The sequence below is a fragment of the Oncorhynchus tshawytscha genome, linkage group LG07 (genome assembly GCF_018296145.1).
Source record: "Oncorhynchus tshawytscha isolate Ot180627B linkage group LG07, Otsh_v2.0, whole genome shotgun sequence".
NCBI classification, from domain to species: domain Eukaryota; kingdom Metazoa; phylum Chordata; class Actinopteri; order Salmoniformes; family Salmonidae; genus Oncorhynchus; species Oncorhynchus tshawytscha.
Window position 1 is genome coordinate 38,897,298 of NC_056435.1, and position 18,528 is coordinate 38,915,825.

Sequence of the window (18,528 nt, forward strand, 5' to 3'; positions counted from 1 at the left end):
AGAACCCCTTTTGGTTGCAGTTAGAACACTTTTGGTTCCAGGTAGAACACTTCTGGGTTCCATGTAGAACCTTCTGTAGAAAGGGTTCTACATGGAACCAAAAATGGTTCTACCTGGAACCAAAAAGGTTTCTCCCTGGAACCATAAAGGTTTCTCCAGTGGGGACAGCCGAAGAACCCTTTTGGTAACCCTTTTAGAGTGTAGATGCTCTACAGAGTATCAGTAACATTTCAAATAACTATCTACTAACCCTTATCCTAACCATAAACTTTACCCTAACTCTAAACTTTATTCTAAACCTAAATCTAATCGTAACCTTTGCAAACAGTTGCTTATCCACAGATAGTTTGTTGATAGTATGACAATCTGTAGAGCATCTACATATGAAAAATTCGGACTATCCAAATAAAGCGTAACAATACATTGGTAATTTAAGCACAGACTTTTAGTTTCGAACGAAATGGCTGTGTTCAAGTATTAATGATGTTGTCATTTCTATCACACTCCGATGAACACGTATTGTATCATGTAAGAGGGATGCAGTCAGACAACCGTCGGAGCCTCAATGCCAAAAAGGAGTGTTAACTGTATGAGTCTGACAATATCATCCATATTTATAGACTGAATGGGCATACACACATACATCTCTGTCAAGCTGGAGTCCTGTCGCTCAGTCACTGCAGTTGAGCTGTCAAATTTGAATTTGTGTTGCCGATAACGCTTGACTGAGTCCAGGGTCACAACAAAGAGCTGGTCCAGCAGCGATGCAGTGACACTCAGGGAGACGTGTCACTCAGGTAGCCATTTGAACGAGTGTCCTCTGTGACATAGACACTATTTGGCCATCTGATAGCATAGCTTCCAGAGGCCCGTAAAGGGATCTGGATTCAGCAGGCACGGTTAGTCGTGAATAATTCACTGGTGTGCCACAAAGGCAGCTCCTTCTCTTCTGTGCCGCCGCTGTCTCAGGTGTACCATTCAGGAGCACTGCAGAACAAAATGATTGCCAGCATGTGCAGTGTTGTGCGGAGACTCTTTCACCTCTTCCCCTCCTGTGATATCATATGGACAGAAAATGGAAAATGTAAACAGTTTAAACAGCCGTAACTATTTGAGGTGAACCATACTACTGCAAGCGTTATTCTTGGAGGATGGGTGGACTGTGTAATAGATTAAGATCATGAAAGGGAGGATATGGGGAAGTGAACGCTGTGGCTACATGACTAGCAGAGGACGAAATAACCTGAAGGTAATTCTGATTACAAGTTTAGCACTGAAGTATGAACAAACAAAGCAATTGATGCGTATATGTAATTCAAGCAAATATATTTACCATACTCTATATTTTTTTCATTTGGTCTGAGCCCCTTTGAAAAAGCACTGATGTACTCATGAAAAACTGTTATTGCATACTTCACAAAAATGATTACATTGGAAATCAGATATGCATGCCCTTCAAATAATGCGAACACAGCAGAAATGCATACTATAGAGATAGGATGTCAAACAGTTTTCATAATTCAATGTGGTGTGCTTTAATTTGGTCTACTGTCTCTTTTATCATGGATGGCCTTCAATGAAGATCCACATGTACTTTTTGTAAGTTAAAGACTGGAAGCGTTCTTTTCTCAGATGGACTATGAGAAACATAAATAGGAAAACAAATGAGTATATCATGCACTCACAGAATTGATTATTTTGTAAATAAAGTAATGATGTGCATTTTATTCAGGCAGAATAATTCAAGTCATTAAAAGACAATTTGCATAAATCATAGCTGATCCAACAAATGTAAATGCTTGGATATGGCTAAACAGCATTGGGACTTTGAACCGGTGCTTTGGTCAGATGACATGAAAATAGAACTCTTTGGCCTTGCACATGAGAGGTGGTTTTGGCGTCTAAATGAGAATGCATAAGCAGAACAAAACCCCATACCTACTCTAAAATATGGTTGTTGATCTTTGATGTTACAGGGCTATTTTGCATCCAACGGTCCTGTGTCCCTTCTATACCTGCATTGCTTGCTGTTTGGGGTTTTAGGCTGGGTTTCTGTACAGCACTTTGTGACATCAGCTGATGTAAGAAGGGCTTTATAAATAAATGTGATTGATTGATTAAGGTCAAAGACCCCATTAACTTTTCCTAGTACCAGGACATTTTAGCCATAGACCTGGTTGCCTCTGCCAGTGAATCTTCCAGCAAGACAATAACCCCAATCACACATCAAAATCCACAAAGAAATGGTTAATTGGTCGCAAAATAATTTTGCATCTCAGTCTCAGGACTTGAAACCCATTGAAAACCTGTGGTTTGAATTGAAGAGGGCTTTCCATAAGTGCAGGCAAAGGATATTAAGGAACTGGATTGTTTCTGTATGGAGGAGTAGTGTAAGATCCCTCCCAATGTGTTCTCCAACTCATAAAATATTTTAGAAAAAGGCTCAGTGCCATTATCCTCGCAAGGTGAGGTACTGAAAGGTATTGAAAACAGGGGTGTCAATAATTTTGACCCCTTCCTTCTTGAGAAAAATACGTTTAACTTGTTAAACAAAATATCTTTCTCTGAGCAATTCTATCGGTATAAAATAATATAATTTCCCAATTATTTTGAGAAAACAGTATACAGTACATGACCAAAAGTATGTGGACACCTGCTTTTCAAACATCTCATGCCAAAATCATGGGCATTAACATGGAGTTGGTCCCTCTTTTGCTGCTATAACAGCCTCCACTCTTCTGGGAAAGATTTCCACTAGATGTTAAAACATTGCTGCGGGGCTTGCTTCTATTAAGCCACAAGAGCATTAGTGAGGTCGGGATCGGTGTTGGGTGACGAGGCCTGGCTCGCAGTCGGCATTCCAATTCATCCCAAAGGTGTTTGATGGGGTTAAGGTCAGGGCTCTGTGCAGGTCAGTCAAGTTCTTCCACATCGATCTCTACATAAGAAATGTTTATGGACCTCGCTTTGTTATATGGTGCTTTGTCATTCTGAAACAGGAAAGTGCCTTCCCCAAGCACAGAATCATCTAGAATGTAATTGTATTCTGAAGACTGTATTCTGAAGATTTCGCTTCACTGGAACTAAGAGGCCTAGCCCGACCTATGAAAAACAGCACCAGATCAGTATTCCTCCTCCACCAAACTTGACAGTTGGCACTATGCATTTGGACAGGTAGCGTTCTGGCATCTGCCAAACCCAGATTCGTCTGTCGGACTGCCAGACGGTGAAGTGTGATTCATAACTCCAGGGAACGCGTTTCCAATGCTTCAGAGTCCAATGGAGGCGAGCTTTACACCACTCCAGCCGATGCTTGACATTGTGCATGGTGATCTTAGGCTTGTGTGCGGCTGCTCGGCCATGGAAACCCATTTCATGAAGCTCCCACCGAACAGTTCTTGTGCTTCCGGAGGCAGTTCGGAACTCATTTGTGAATGTTGCAACTGAGGACAGACGATTGAAAGTCACTGAGCTCTTCCATAAGGCCATTCTACTGCCAATGTTTGTCTATGGAGATTGCTTGGCTGTGTGCTTGATTTTGTACACCTGTCATGCTTTGGTATATATAGATTAGCTCTGTATATGAATTATTTATTTTATACAGTCATTTTTGGCTCATTTTTATGAGGGTGTCAATCATTTTGGACCCCACTGTATCCAGATCAGCATAAAGGGGTTAATGTCCGTGTCAGAATACTGTATATTCCAACCTAATTATTTCCAGCAACTGAACTTGAAATATTTGGCAGTTTTATTGTAGATCTTCTGTAAAGAAAAGGCCCAAGGGATAATCTCTTGACCTCTGGAAGGTCATCAAATATTCCTGCCAAATACCTCCATATACACTTTGTCATGGCCCCAAAGTAGAGAAACTCATAGTTGATGTGTTGAGAGGACATTTGCATAGATTCTTCATTTTTCCTCATATATTGGAATATGATTATTCTAAAGGTCATGTATGTATATTAACCTGTTATCCAATATGTGATCAAATAAATTATTAGGTAGGCCTATCTATCTCCCATAGTAAAGAGAGTAAGGCAGTTTTACTATATGTCATATAAAACACGCTTAGGTTGTAGAAGTAAAGTCAAGCCAGATTATTTGATAATCTCTCCATTTTAATACAGGTGATATGAAACAAATGCAACAACCCTGTTAGCACTCTGTTTCAGGTGAGCATCTTCCTGAAATGGTGGCTAACATGATCCTACTAGGAGATGTCAGGGGGAAGAGTTACATATTGTACATAATGCAATGTCACTTAAGTATGTAACAAGTAAATAACTGGATTTACAGGCCAGTGACAATGAGATGCAGTGTTGACCACTGCAAAACACGAAAAGGAGAACGAATTGTCAAACGTCACATGCACTACAAATCCAAAACGGCAGACATAATGTAGGATATTTGCATTGTTTTTTTCTGTCCTCATTTTCAAACTTGTCACACAGATGTAGAGACTGAATGAATGGGATCAGAAGGCTGTAAACTGTTCTGTCCTGACAGCCTATAGGATTATCTCTTGAAACAGCGATAAAGGATGAGAAAATACAAACAAAGGCTGTGAGCTGCTGCAAACCCTCCCAACTCTTCACCAACCAATCCTAACCTGAACCCATAAAACCTCTTTGATTATCTTCAATATTTACACAGATGTACACAAAATACACTCAAAAAGGAGATTTTCCATTTTCTCTTTGCGTTTAGTCCTCTTGTACATTCCAAGCCATCCAAGAAAAGAAATACCTGTAATCGTGATACAAAAAGAATGTGCTCATTGAGCGTTCACATTTGTTCCCAGTTGTTTATGTGTAGCTTAAAGACTGGGTACAACACAGCCCAGTGAATGGGACAACTGGTTGGCCCTCCCACACTCGTCGGCTCAGTGTCTCTCTTCACACTTGCAACATTTGAACATATCAAAACAAACCCAAATGCTTTTTATTTTCCTTTTTTAACAACTCATTTTATTGATCAACAGGCAGAGGTGTGACAAGAAACAAAAAGAAGGTGTGGTCGGGGGAAGGGGTATACTGGAGGTGGCTATTCTCATGTTCAGGAAGTTGTTTTCTTTATTATATAATCATTGTTATTATTTCATTTTAAAAACAGAGTAGAGGCCCATCGGGTGGTGGCACTGGTTCCTGAAAGACTGATGCATGGAGGGCAGGTTGGATGACTGGAAAAGGCTTGCAGGACTGTGTGGTGTGGTTGTATGTGTGTCTGTTTGTGGTGTGGTGGTGTTTTGGGCTTGTGGCATGTGTATGTGGTGTGTGTATGTGTGTTGGAAAGGCTTGGGATTGTTTGTGTGTGTGTGTGTGTGTGTGTCTCTGTGGGTCTACTGTGTGTTGTGTGTGTATACAGAGTGTGTGTTGGCTGGGAGGGTTCACGTCAGTTTCACAGTCACTGTGAGGGCCAGGGACAGCACCATCCATATTAGTCCGACTACATCCACGTGTGTGGCTCCATCTGCAAGGGCCAGAAAAAGAGAGAAGAGTCAGATACAATCACTATTTATAATTGCCAGTCACTAGACAAAACAGACTTTAATCTCAATAAAAACACTGATCGGTCAGTTACTTCTTGGTCAGGTCATAATTTCCTTTCTACGTAATAAAAATGAATGGAACCAAATCATGTACTGCCAGAGCAGATCTGGTCAGATATTATGTCTCGGTAAAGCCTTTCAAAACAAGGGCAATTGGGAATCCTGGCTCTTTGCTTTTATGTCAACTTAACCACATTCTCCACTGATGTTAATGATGCTAAACATGATATTCCTTCTAGAACTACAATTGTAATAGCCTTACACATTCCGCTTGTTTAAGTAGGAATGCAATAAACAACTACTACGGGCCACTGCCCCACTTCCCATGCGTCTCTATACCTCAGTTAATTTCCATTATCATCAATATTCTAAAACATTTGTTAGGACAACGAGAGGGTTGAAACTCTGACAGAGATGGATGGTGGCCCTTAAAAGGTATGTGGTTTGTTGCTGTTCTCTGTTGTGGCCTCTGTGCTGACTGACAGATAAGGTGGACTTCCCACACACACAGAGGGAGGAGTTGGCAGATCAGCCACTGAGCGATCAGACACGTGTGCGGCGACCTCTCGGGGCCATGTTCTACACTGATTTGACTTGCATGCGAGGCATATCTGCGCCTCGCTCCGCGATCGGTACCTTCCTCACTGACCTGATTCTGTCCTTGCTGTGGCAAACCTGCTCCTGCCGGATCATTTGCATATTAACATTTACATCCGTAAGATATGGCAAGCAAAGCAGCAGAGAGAGAGAGAGACTGAGAAAGAGAACCCTCATATCCCTCTGTGCTTTTTTTGACAATCCCTCATCTTAACATATGATAATTGGAGGCGCTGCAAATGAGGCCCCACGGTGTGTATGAAACAACCCTAATCTCACAGTTCTCACAAATGTATACAAGTGGATAGTGACTGAAGGAGTATTGTATCTGAACATAGGGGGAGAGATTTCTGTTGACGATAGAATGACAGACATTGTGTTCACCTGTCGTCAGTTTGTCTGTCCATCAAACCCTAACCAAGAAGTAGCTAGTAGCTAGTTATTTGTTACTGTCCCATTTTGGATACAGATTGCATGCTTGTCATCTCAAATGTATTCAAATACATCTTCAAAAATGTGTGAGAAAAACAACATTTAAACAAACAAAAAGGAGAAATGCTCTTTAAAAGACTACAAAATAAACATTCTCTGTGAGTGGTCTTCATGGGTGCCATACTTACTGTTCGGATTCTGAGTGTTTTTCATCATGGCAGGATTTTCTGTTGATAGAGATTAAGGGAAAATAGAGAGAGGGTAAACAGAAAGAGAGAGAGAGATATTGTTTTAACACTGTACAGCCATCATATGATACTATTACACTAAAAACTTTGAGAGTGTAATGTTTACTGTTCATTTTACATTGTTTATTTTACTTTTGTTTATTATCTATTTCACTGCTTTGGTAATTTAAACATATGTTTCCCATGCCAATAATGCACTTTGAATTGAATTGAAAGAGCGTGAGCGAGAGCGAGAGCGAGAGAGAGAGAGAGAGAGAGAGAGACAGACAGACAGACAGACAGACAGGCAGGCAGGCAGACAGACAGACAGACAGACAGACAGACAGACAGACAGACAGACAGACAGACAGACAGACAGACAGACAGACAGACAGACAGACAGACAGACAGACAGACAGACAGACAGACAGACAGACAGACAGACAGACAGACAGACAGACAGACAGACAGACAGACAGAGAAAGGGAAAAGAAGTGATGATGAGAAAATAGTGAGCTGACATGGGTAGAGGGTCTAATGAAGCTGAACTCTACGTTCCTTAAGCTCATGTTAAATGACATCCCGCTGGTGAGCCTGTATTAATAGAGCTGTGGACATTGGGCTCTCTGGTAAGTTAGAGCAGCAGTTAGGTGGGGAAAGAGGGCAATAGCAGAAAAGGAACTGCTGATCTATTAGCATCCACATGCGATTTCCCTACTCAGTCCACAAAGACACAGATAAATCAGTGTGTTTGTGACAGCCAGCCTCTTCACTGCTGAGTAAGACCTTTAAACAGGTTAACATTTACAAGGCTGCAGCGCCAGACGGATTACCAGGACGCGTATTCAGAGCATGCACTGACCAGCTGGCAAGTGTCTTCACTGAAATGTTCAACCTCTCCCTGACCTAGTCTGCCATACCTACATGTTTCAAGCAGAACACCATAGTCCCTGTGCCCAAGAACTCCAAGGTAACCTGTCTAAGTGACTATCGCCCCTTAGCACTCACATCTGTAACTATGAATTGCTTTGAAACGCTGGTCATACCTCACATAAACATCATCATCCCAGACACCCTGGACCCACTCCAATTCACATACTGCCCCAACAGATCCACAGATTATGAAATCTCTACTGCACTCCACACAGCCCTCTCCCACATGGACAAGAGGAACACCTATGTGAGAATGCTGTTCATTGACTACAGCTCAGTGTTCAACACCATAGTGCCCTCCAAGTTCATCACTAAGCTAAGAAACCTGGGACTGAACACCTCCCTCTGCAACTGGATCCTGGACTTCCAGAGGGGCCAAGTGGTGAGGGTATGCAACAACACATCCACCAACATGAGGGCCCCTCAGGGGTGTGTGCTTAGTCCCCTCCTGTATTCCCTGTTCACCCACGTCTGCATTGAGGTGCAAACTTCAACACCATTATTAAGTTTGCTGGCGACACAATGGTGGTAGGCCTGATCACTGGAAAGATGAAACGGCCTATAGGGAGGAGGTCAGAGACCTGGCAGTGTGGTGCCAGGACAACAACCTCTCCCTCAACATCAGCAAGACAAAGGAGCTGATCATGGACTACAGGAAACGGGGGGACGAGCACACCCCCATTTACATTGACGCGGCTGTAGTGCAGCGGGTCGAGAGTTGGCCAGTCAAGTTCTTACACACTGATCTTGACAAACCATTTCTGTATGGACCTCGCTTTGTGCACGGGGGAATTATCATGCTGAAACAGGAATGGGCCTTCCCAAAACTGTTGCCACAAAGTTGGAAGCAAAGAATCATCTACAATGTCATTGTATTCTGTAGCGTTAAGGCTTAAGAGGGTGTGAACGATGCTGAATTTGAAACATCACATGCACTACAACTCCAAAATGGCAGACATACTGTAATGTAGGATATTTGTAAACTATTTCAAAAGATTCTACATAAGACCGAATCGAGGCGGTCGGTCACATATGTGACTCACCACCTGGATTCGGTCTTATGTAGCAAAATTTGAAATGTTTTTTTTTTACATTGTCAAAAAGTAGAGACTCAGATCTACAAAATGGTATGTCATACACTGCATTTTCGAAGAACAATGGGGAAGTAATTCGGCTTTGGAAGTTGATAAACTTGTAAACGCATTTTGATAAAAATAAAAATAAATGTACGTTCAAACGGCTCTCCTGTGAAGTCGTGAACTCCTGTGAAGTCGTGAACTCCTGTGAAGTCGTGAACTCCTGTGAAGTCGTGACTTGTGACATACGCCTAGTTTCCTGAAACCAGTCACATATATAATGTTCAGACACACCAACACAGTCGTGAAGAGGGCACAACAACGTCTTTTCCCCCTCAAGATGGTTTAGCGTGGGTACTCAGATCCTCAAAACGTTTTACAGCTTCACCATTGGGACCATCTTGACTGGCTGTATCCCCGCTTGGTATGGCAACTGCTTGGCATCTGACCACAAGGCCAAACAGAGGATTGTGCATATGGCTCAGTACATCACCGGGGCCGAACTCCCTGCCAACCAGGACCTCTATACCAGGCGATGTCAGAAGAAGGCCTTAAAAATTGTCAAAGACTCCAGCCACCCAAGTAATAGACTTGGTCTCTGCTACCGAACAGCAAGGGGTACAGATGCAAGTCTGGAACCAACAGGACCCCGAACAGCTTCTACCCCAAGCCATATCACTGCTAAATAGTTAGTTAACAAGTCACATACGTTGTATGGACTTACTCTGTGTGCAATACTAGTGTTTAACATTATTTTTTAATGACTACCTCATCTCTGTACCCCACACAAACAATTATCTGAAAGGTCCCTTTGTCTAGCAATGAATATCAAGCACAGATTCACCCACAGAGACCGGGGAGGTTTTCCAATGCCTCGCAAAGAAGGGTACATATTGGAGAAATTTTTAAAAAGTAGACACTCAATATCACTTTGAGCATGGTGTAGTTATTAATTACACTTCGGATGGTGTATCAATACACCCAGTCAGTACAAAGATACAGGCGTCCTTCCTAACTCAGTTGCCCGGAGAGGAAGGAGACCCCTCAGGGATTTCACCATGAGGCCTCATGGTGACTTTAAAACAGTTACAGAGCTTAATGAGTGTGATAGGAGAAACCTGAGGATGGATCAACAACATTGTAGTTACTGCACAATACTAACATAATTGACAGAGTGAAAGAAGTAAGCGTGTACAGTATAAAACTATTCCAAAACATGCATCCTGTTTGCAACAAGGCACTAAAGAAATACCTCAAAAAGCTATTAACTTTTTGTCCTGAATACAAAAGTGTTATGTTTGTGGCAAATCCAATACAACACATTACTGAGTACCACTCTCCATATATTCAAGCATTCAAGCATAGACACGGGCAAATTAATTCACCTTTCAGCAGGGCAATAACGCAAGGCCAAATCTACACGAGTTGCTTACCAAAAAGACAGTGAATGTTCTTGAGTGGCCGAGTTACAGTTTTGACTTAACTCTACTTGAAAAGCTATGGCACGACCTGACAATGATTGTCTAGCAATGAACAACAACCAATTTGAAAGAGCTTGAATACTTTTAAAAATTATAATTGGCAAATGTTGCACAATACAGGTTTGGAAAGCTCTTAGAGACTTACCAAGGAAGACTCACAGCTGTAATTGCTGCCAAAGATGCTTCTACAAAGTATGGACTCAGGGGTGTGGATAATTATGGAAATGAGACATTTCTGTTTTTCAATTTCAAAACATTTGCAAACATTTCGAAAGCCATGTTTTGACTTTGTCATTATGAGGTATTTTGTGTATATGGGTGAAAAAAATTTTTTTGAATACATTTTGAATTCAGGCTGTGACACAACAAAATGTGGAATACGTCAAGTGGTATGAATACTTTCTGAAGACACTGTATGTACATATCTTCCTCAATTACATCATACCCCTGCACATAAACTCGATACTGGAACCCCATGTATATAGCAAAGTTATCGATACTCATTGTGTATTTATTATTACTATTATTATTACATGTTATTTATTACTTTTTGTATTATTTATCAATTTTCTTTCTCTCTGCATGGTTGGGAAAGGCCGATAAGTAAGTATTTCACTGTTAGTCTACACCTATTGTTTACGAAGCTTGTGACAAATAACATTTGATTTGATGAGTCACTTCAGTGTAATCACCAAGGGTACGTGGATATGTTCATGATCAAGATATGAGTACTGCTTTCTGCCAGTGGAGAGTCTCAATAGCATGCCATCAGTATACTCTGTTATATTGATGATATATAATGAACAGTTTGCCAAGAGAGCAGAGCTCCAAATATCCACTCTGCCCCTGGAGAGAGAACACACTAGGCACACACTGGTTGAATCAACGTTGTTTCCATGTCATTGTTAAATGAAGTTACACCGAAGTAATGTGGAATAGATGTTGAATTGACATCTCGGCCCAGTGGGAAGTGTCCCATTTCAAGGCCGCGGGGGACGGTTTCAAGGTCACTCAATCACCATTCTGCTCCTCTAAACATGAGTGGAAGCCATCTATACTAGGACAGAGACATAGACACACAGACAGCCAACATTCTGCAAGTAGCATCAGGGTGTTAAATAGGCATTAGTGATCTTTCTACCAAAACGCTCCCAAAGGTAACACCTCCCCAAAGTGACAGTTTCACTACCATATTTTTTAAACATTGCTCACTGGAGGATGTCCGGGTGCGGATTTATCAAACGATGGACAGAGAATTTCTTAATGGCAGTGCAGGCAGATTACTGTGTGGAATGGCCTTCTCTGCTGAATGGACCTGAGCTGATTTACCCTCTGATTGTCCTGCGGCAGCTACACACATGTCCTGTGCATATGTTAACCCTGGAAACTAGCCCTGAACGTATATATATATATATATATATATATATATATATATATATATATATATATATATATATATATATATATATATATCAATTCCAACTCTTGCATGGCAGTTATCTCTAACACGAGAGTAGATAATATATAATACAGGGGAGAAGACCTTCATCCTCGTTGCAGCGGTTTTGATTAAAACAGAGCAGCCATGATTGACAGGCCTCTGATCAAGTTCTCACGCAGGAAGCTGTCATTCCACAGGGCCCAAGGGCAAACACACCAGGGCAGCAGGACATACAGCAGTAATAGAGTCAGCAAGCAAGCCAACTCCCACATCAACTTAAGCAAACTCAGGACTTTGGAACTGCGATAAATAGCAGCACATCATGAAAAGACTGATCTAGCTTGCTCAAGGTGGGTCGTTGAACAAAGAGATGACACTGTCAACAACAAAGATCATTTATTCTATTATGGGCCTTTCATGTGATTATTAGTAGTCAGTGTTGGAGAGAATGGGTACATTACATGCTGCTTGTGGGATTCCCATGGCTGTTGGATTTCTACTCACCCACATGAGGGGCATTACTCACTTGCATAAATCAGCCTTTGTACTAGAGGCATTGCTGAGTCATTTAGTGATACAATCACTTATTACTCATGCACTTAGTTCGCATTGATAATTCATATCTAAAAATGGGCACATAAATATATATTTTTTACATAAATGCATTGCTTAATACTTCAGAGTATGTGGATGCATAATATTAACAGTTGAAACACAATTTTAATGGTGTTTGAAATTTGAATGAGGATATTCCTTTGACTAGTGGGAATAAAACATACCATGAACAAGAACAAGTACTACATTTGTGATTCTCTGCAATGCCCTCTAGGATGACAGAATATGGTAACGAGTTTGGACACATACCAAAGACGATGAGGCGGGTGTGCGTGTCCGTGGAGCCCAGAGGATTCTGGGCCGTGCAGCGGTACATGGAGCCGTTGAGTTCGGCTGGCACTCGCTCCAGAATCAGCTCCTTCCCATCCCGCTCAGCACTCCCGTCAAGCAGGCGGCCCCCGACCCGGGTCCAGGTGAAGAGGGGCTCAGGGAACACCTCATTCTATTAACAGACCACCACAAGTGTGTGTGAGGGAGGGTTGGACAAGAGGGGAAAAAGTTTAAGTCCCAGTCAAGAGATTAAGAGCAAAGGCTACATGAATAATACAAGCTCAATTCCCTAATGCAATGGTACATTAGCAGTATGAATTAATAATCAACACTACATACTGACGCCACACACACTCACACAAACACACTTTTGAAATCACCACATACGCTACTGCTGCCTATTATCTATCCTGTTGCCTAGTCACTTACTACTACTATATGTACATACAGTAGCTACCTCAATTACCTCATTCCCCTGCACATCGACTCAGTACTGGTACTCCCTGTATTTAGCCTTGTTATTTTTACTCCTTATTGTTATTCGTTATTTACTATGTATTTATTTCTCTGTTACCATTAAAAAAAAATATATATATCTTTATTTTTTAATCTTTATCTTTTGCTCTGCATTGTTGGGAAAAGGACCCCTAAGTAAGCATTTCACTGTTAGTCTACACCTACGAAGCATGTGACAAATAAAATATGATTTGATTTACATTTGCAAATGTTTTCAGATGCTCATGCCTCTCAAGAAATTTCCCAGTTTCAAAATATTCCCCTTTTCAAAATGTCATATAATTCTCCCTCTGAGGGAAGAAGCCTTTCTGCTGTACTCCTCTGGATGTCTTTTCTGCCATCTGCTGGATACAGACATGTTATTCAAATCAAAACAGCTGGAGAACATGTCAATAGGGGAGGAGAGGGCGTTTAGTAGTAAAGTGCAACGAGGGGTTGTGGCGCTCAAATGTTATTCAAAGGGAACAACACACCATCAGGAATTATGATCACTTCACACATTGTCAAAGAAGGACAGGTGTTTCTTCTGTTTATGTGAATCCAGCTAGGGAACCCAGTTTCATCTAGTTTATACTGCAGGGCCGAGGGCCAAGTATGTTGCTGTCATACATCTTGAGCGAAAGGCCAGAACAAGATAGATGTCTATTCCTGAAGTGTGATGCAACAGAATGAAATTCCATTGAGATAAACTATTGATAATCTGACTAGATTTTCTTTTACCATTTTGAAATGTGACCTCCCAGCCCTTTTAATAAAGGCCCAATGCAACCGTTTTTATCTCAATATCAAATCATTTCAGCGTAACAATGAAGTATATTATTGTGATTATTTTTAATGAAAATGGTCAAAAACAATCAAAAAATTGCTTATTAGCAAGAGCAGTTTCTCAAGCAAGAATTTAGCTAGGACTGTTTGAAAGTGGTCTGAGTGGGGAGTGGAAAACTGAAAACTAGCTTTTATAGGCATAGGTTTGAAACTCTCTTTCTTATTGGTCTATTAACTAATTTGCCGCCTTGTGACGTCACCAGGCAGGCCAAAACTCCATCCCACCAAAACAGGCTGACATTTCAGGTAGTCTTTTCAAACAACTCGCACACTACAAGGACATTAATATCATTTCACAATTGAAAATGTATATAAACACAGATAAATTACGTTTTTGACTGCACAGGGTCTTAAAGAAAATACCACGACTTGACTCTTGTCACTGTGTGACCCATACTGTAGAAATGCTTTAATGAACTGAATGTATGCCTTTAAGGAGCCGGTGTGTCATCATTCTGACTAAGCTAGTGTGACTTGTGTAACCTTTAAAAATGACTGCCCTGATAAGAGTTCTGAAACCAAAGAATTCACATGGTGACAGAAGTGAAAGTAGTTTGTTGATCAGGGGCAGTCATGGCATAAGGTTCTATCAAGACAAAAAACATGAAAGGTCCTATCACATATCCCCAACGGCATTACAGAGCCTAAATGAAAAGACAGCTCCAATAAAAGCACCAGGGCCTTTCTTATCTTCATATGGATTAATACAGAGTGGGGACAAAGCATATCAAGTGGAAAGAAAACTAAAAGCCCACCCTGTGTGATTATGTATAATTCTGATATTATAAACCGTAGGGGATACTGATATCTTTTTTATCACACAATGAGAAGACAAGAGAGGTATATGTCTTAGCACTAAATCTTATCTACTAGTGAAACCCTAGAGCCTTGGTCCAGTGAAGGATAAGGGAGATTTTCTTTGGGATGAATCTCCATGCACGAATGTTTGTTTCCGAAGGGCCAAATTGGCTGTATGTCCCAGTCAAGCCTGTTTATAGTGACCATTCTTAACACTATTCAAAGGAGATCTTCAAATAATATGACATTAGTGGGTGGAGATAGTCGTATACATCTGCCCAGACTCTAAACTGCTACACTAAACCCAAGGCACCGAATAAGTGCCGTTATTAGATTGAAAGTAGCAAACCAGAATAAAGCAATGAAAAACAAACACTTTATAAAAGCACACAGCGCTATCATGCCCAGAAATTCATGAAGCAGTGAATGAAAAGTAACAAAGGTGATTGGTGTGCTGGTCCATTAGCATGGCCTATCAGAATTTGCCTTGTACTCTCCACCTGTTTGGCTCTAGCAGGCAGCGCCAACACTGTGGCATCCCTATTCCTGTCACTGAGATGGGGATCAGCTACTACTGGAAACATATCATTTTTGGGGGCAGAGGATGATAGTTACACAAGGACAATCTCCTGACTGGAATGCTCTAGCGGGTACAAACCCAAACTCTGCTCTGCTGAGCAATCCTCTAACAGCTAGCTTGAGATGCATGCCTTAAGGAGATAGACTTAAGAAAAGAAAAGAAAACATCAGAGAATTGGAGCTATCCATAAACAAACAGATTTGGAATGGGTTATTTATTTTTCATTGAAATAGTTTATTGCCTTGAGGCATAGTCAGAACCCCACATGGAAAAAATACATGTGAAAAGATAAAACAATTCCCCCAAAATTCTAACAAGTCACTTTTTCCAATAGTGCACTTATGATTTTTTTCAAACAAGAAACAGTATGCTAGCCTTATACCGAGAAGACGTATGGTATCTCTCACCCTGTAAGAATGGCCACTATATCAGAAAACTTGACAGGCTTAACTGCACATCTCCCCTGTCCCGTCCTATCCCAAACTGAACATGGCCCTCCGGTTTCATAAACCCCCATGCACTTACCCCAGGAACCCCAGCGCCTACCTGGAATCCTTGCACGGTGATGCGCACCGTATCCCCTACCTTTGCCCTGGTGGGGGTCATCAAAAGCTTGGGGCCCTTAGGAGCCGCTGGGAGAGAGAGAGAGAAAGAGAAAGAAAAGAGAAAAGAAGTGTCAACCCAGTGGCATGTCAAGTAAATACAGGAGGTACCTATTTTGTTTGGAGGGAAGAAGAGCAGAGCGAGACGAATACAATTTCCTCGGGACCTCCATGTCCTTTCATCCACAGCTAGGGCCACTGCAGATTTATTCTCCCTTGGAGAGAGAGGGGACTAAATTGGATAGACAGTCATTACTGGAGGAGAATGGGAGCGCACCAGTAGGAGTGTGGTGGCAGCGAGAGAACTAATTCCCTTGTCTTAGCACAGACGGAGCCCCCAGATGGTATCCATTAGGTTCCTATTGAAACAATGGGAGTTTCAGGAGAAGGGACAGGGAAGCTTTCATATTGTTCACTTTCAGAGGGGCCTATATGGATTATGTATAGAGCAGAGATTGAATGAAGACATTGAATGATTTGCACATGATTTAAAGGTGCAATATGCAGAAATAATCAAGCTTTGATGATTTGAGTCAGATGTGTAGTGCTAGGGAAAAAAACTAAATGTGCACCCCTTGGGGTATCCAGGACCGAGATTGGGAAACACTTGTAGAGACTCATTGTACAATCTAAACCGCTGTGAAATATCTGTTCAATAACCAAAGATGTTGTATTTTCAGCTGTTTGAAGCTGGAGTACAAAACTGAAAGTAAAAGACTAAAAAACAAAACTTAAGAACGGGAAGCATAGAAATAGCGTACATAGAACATATCTACCGCTTCTTAGACTTGCTTTCAGTAAGATCTATACCTCGCATTTCTATGTGAATTTGATCAGGTCTCCCAAAAATGTACATATTGCAGCTTTAAGATTGTGTGTCATCCATTTAAGATTAAACTATGCAACCTTAGTGATGTACTATACAGCATTGTAGCAGGAGGACAAATTGTAATTCCGTGGTGATGTGGTAGTCGTAGGGGCTTAAATTGGGCCTGCATAAACTGGTTCTGCTTCGCTTCAGTTGACTGACAATTTTCATCTAGATAACCATATAGCACGCTTTCTGATCCCTTATGTTAGACAATGAACCAAATAGAAGTAATGAGATTTGGTTGGACGAGGGGAATCCTAAATAGGTCAGATATGCACACCAACATCTAGTTATTCAGGAACCTTACAATGAATCAAATTCACTCTTCTCAATATAAATCACAATGTGCTTGTTTCAATTGATGAGCGAAACTAAAATAAATAAATAAATAAACAGATAAATGACCTAAATTCCACCCATAAATCACGTCACAAAGCGTCGGCTGGAACTAATGAAGCATGCCTTTTCTTGGGCAGACACTGATTCTTACCCTGCATCTGGCTAATGGATTAGGAGATCTTCCATCACATTTGAAAATATCTGAACAAAAATATAAACGCAATATGTAAAGTGTTGGTCCCATGTTTCATGAGCTGAAATAAAGGATCCCAGAAAAATGAACAAAAAGCTTTATTTCTCTAAATTTTTTGGCACAAATTTATTTACATCCCTGTTTATGAGCATTTCTCCTTTGCCAAGATACCTTGTGCTGGGAAAAATAAAATGCCACTCTAAAATGTGCAGTTTTGTCACACAACACAATGCCACAGATGTCTCACATTTTGAGTGCAATTGGCATGCTGACTGCAGGGATTAAATGTTAATGTTAATTTCTCTACCATAAGTCGCTTCCAACGTCATTTTAGAGAATTTGGCAGTACGTCCAACTGGCCTCACAACCGCAGACCACATGTAACAACGCCAGCCCAGGACCTCCACATCTGGCTTCTTCACCTGCGGGATCGTCTGAGACCTGATGGAACTGTGGGTTTGCACGACCAAAGAATTTCTGCACAAACTGTCAGAAACTGTCTCAGGGAAACTAATCTGCTTGTTTGTTGTCCTCAACAGGGTCTTGACCTGACTGCATTTCGGCATTGTAACTGACTTCAGTGGGCAAATGCTCACTGAAGTGCTCTTCACAGATGAATCCCAGTTTCAACTGTAATGGGCCGATGGCAGACAGTGTGTATGGCATTGTCTGGGCAAGTGGTTTTCTGAAGTCAACGTTGTGAACATAATTCCCTATGGTGGCAGTTGGGTTATGGTATGTGCAGGCATCAGCTACAGACAACGAACGCAATTGCATTTTATCAAAGGCAATTTGAATGCACAGAGACCCATTGTCGTGCCATTCATCCGCAGTCATCACCTCATGTTTCAGCATGGTAATGCGCAAGGATCTGTACACAATTCCTGGAAGCTGAAAATTTCCCAGTTCTGGCCTGCATACTCAGACATTTCACCCATTGAGCATGTTTGGGATGCTCTGGATCAACGTGTGTTCCAGTTTCTGGAACTTCGCACAGCCATTGAAGAGGAGTGGGACAACACTCCACAGGCTACAATCAACAGCCTGATCAACTCTATGCAAAGGAGATGAGCATGGTCGTCACACCAAATACTGACTGGTTTTCTGATCCACACCCCTACATTTTTTAAAGTTATCTGTGACCAACAGATGCACATCTGTATTCCCGGTCATGAGAAATC

General features: G+C 41.4%; 1 protein-coding gene across 2 annotated transcripts in view; it reads right to left on the minus strand.

The window, feature by feature from the left end:
• Positions 1–4,106: 4,106 nt before the first annotated feature.
• igsf21a (immunoglobin superfamily, member 21a) overlaps positions 4,107–18,528 on the minus strand; it is a 265,545-nt gene continuing 251,123 nt past the window's right edge. Inside the window, exons 7-10 of one of the 2 annotated variants that reach the window (XM_024427139.2) lie at positions 15,889–15,974; positions 12,603–12,795; positions 6,769–6,807; positions 4,107–5,472 (exon numbers count right to left, since the gene is read on the minus strand). In XM_024427139.2, coding sequence (XP_024282907.1) covers positions 5,390–5,472; positions 6,769–6,807; positions 12,603–12,795; positions 15,889–15,974 — 401 coding nt within the window. In that variant the 3' untranslated portion in view covers positions 4,107–5,389. Of the gene's footprint in view, positions 5,473–6,768; positions 6,808–12,602; positions 12,796–15,867; positions 15,975–18,528 lie in introns of both variants that reach the window. The other variant, XM_024427138.2, reaches the window with a different exon arrangement.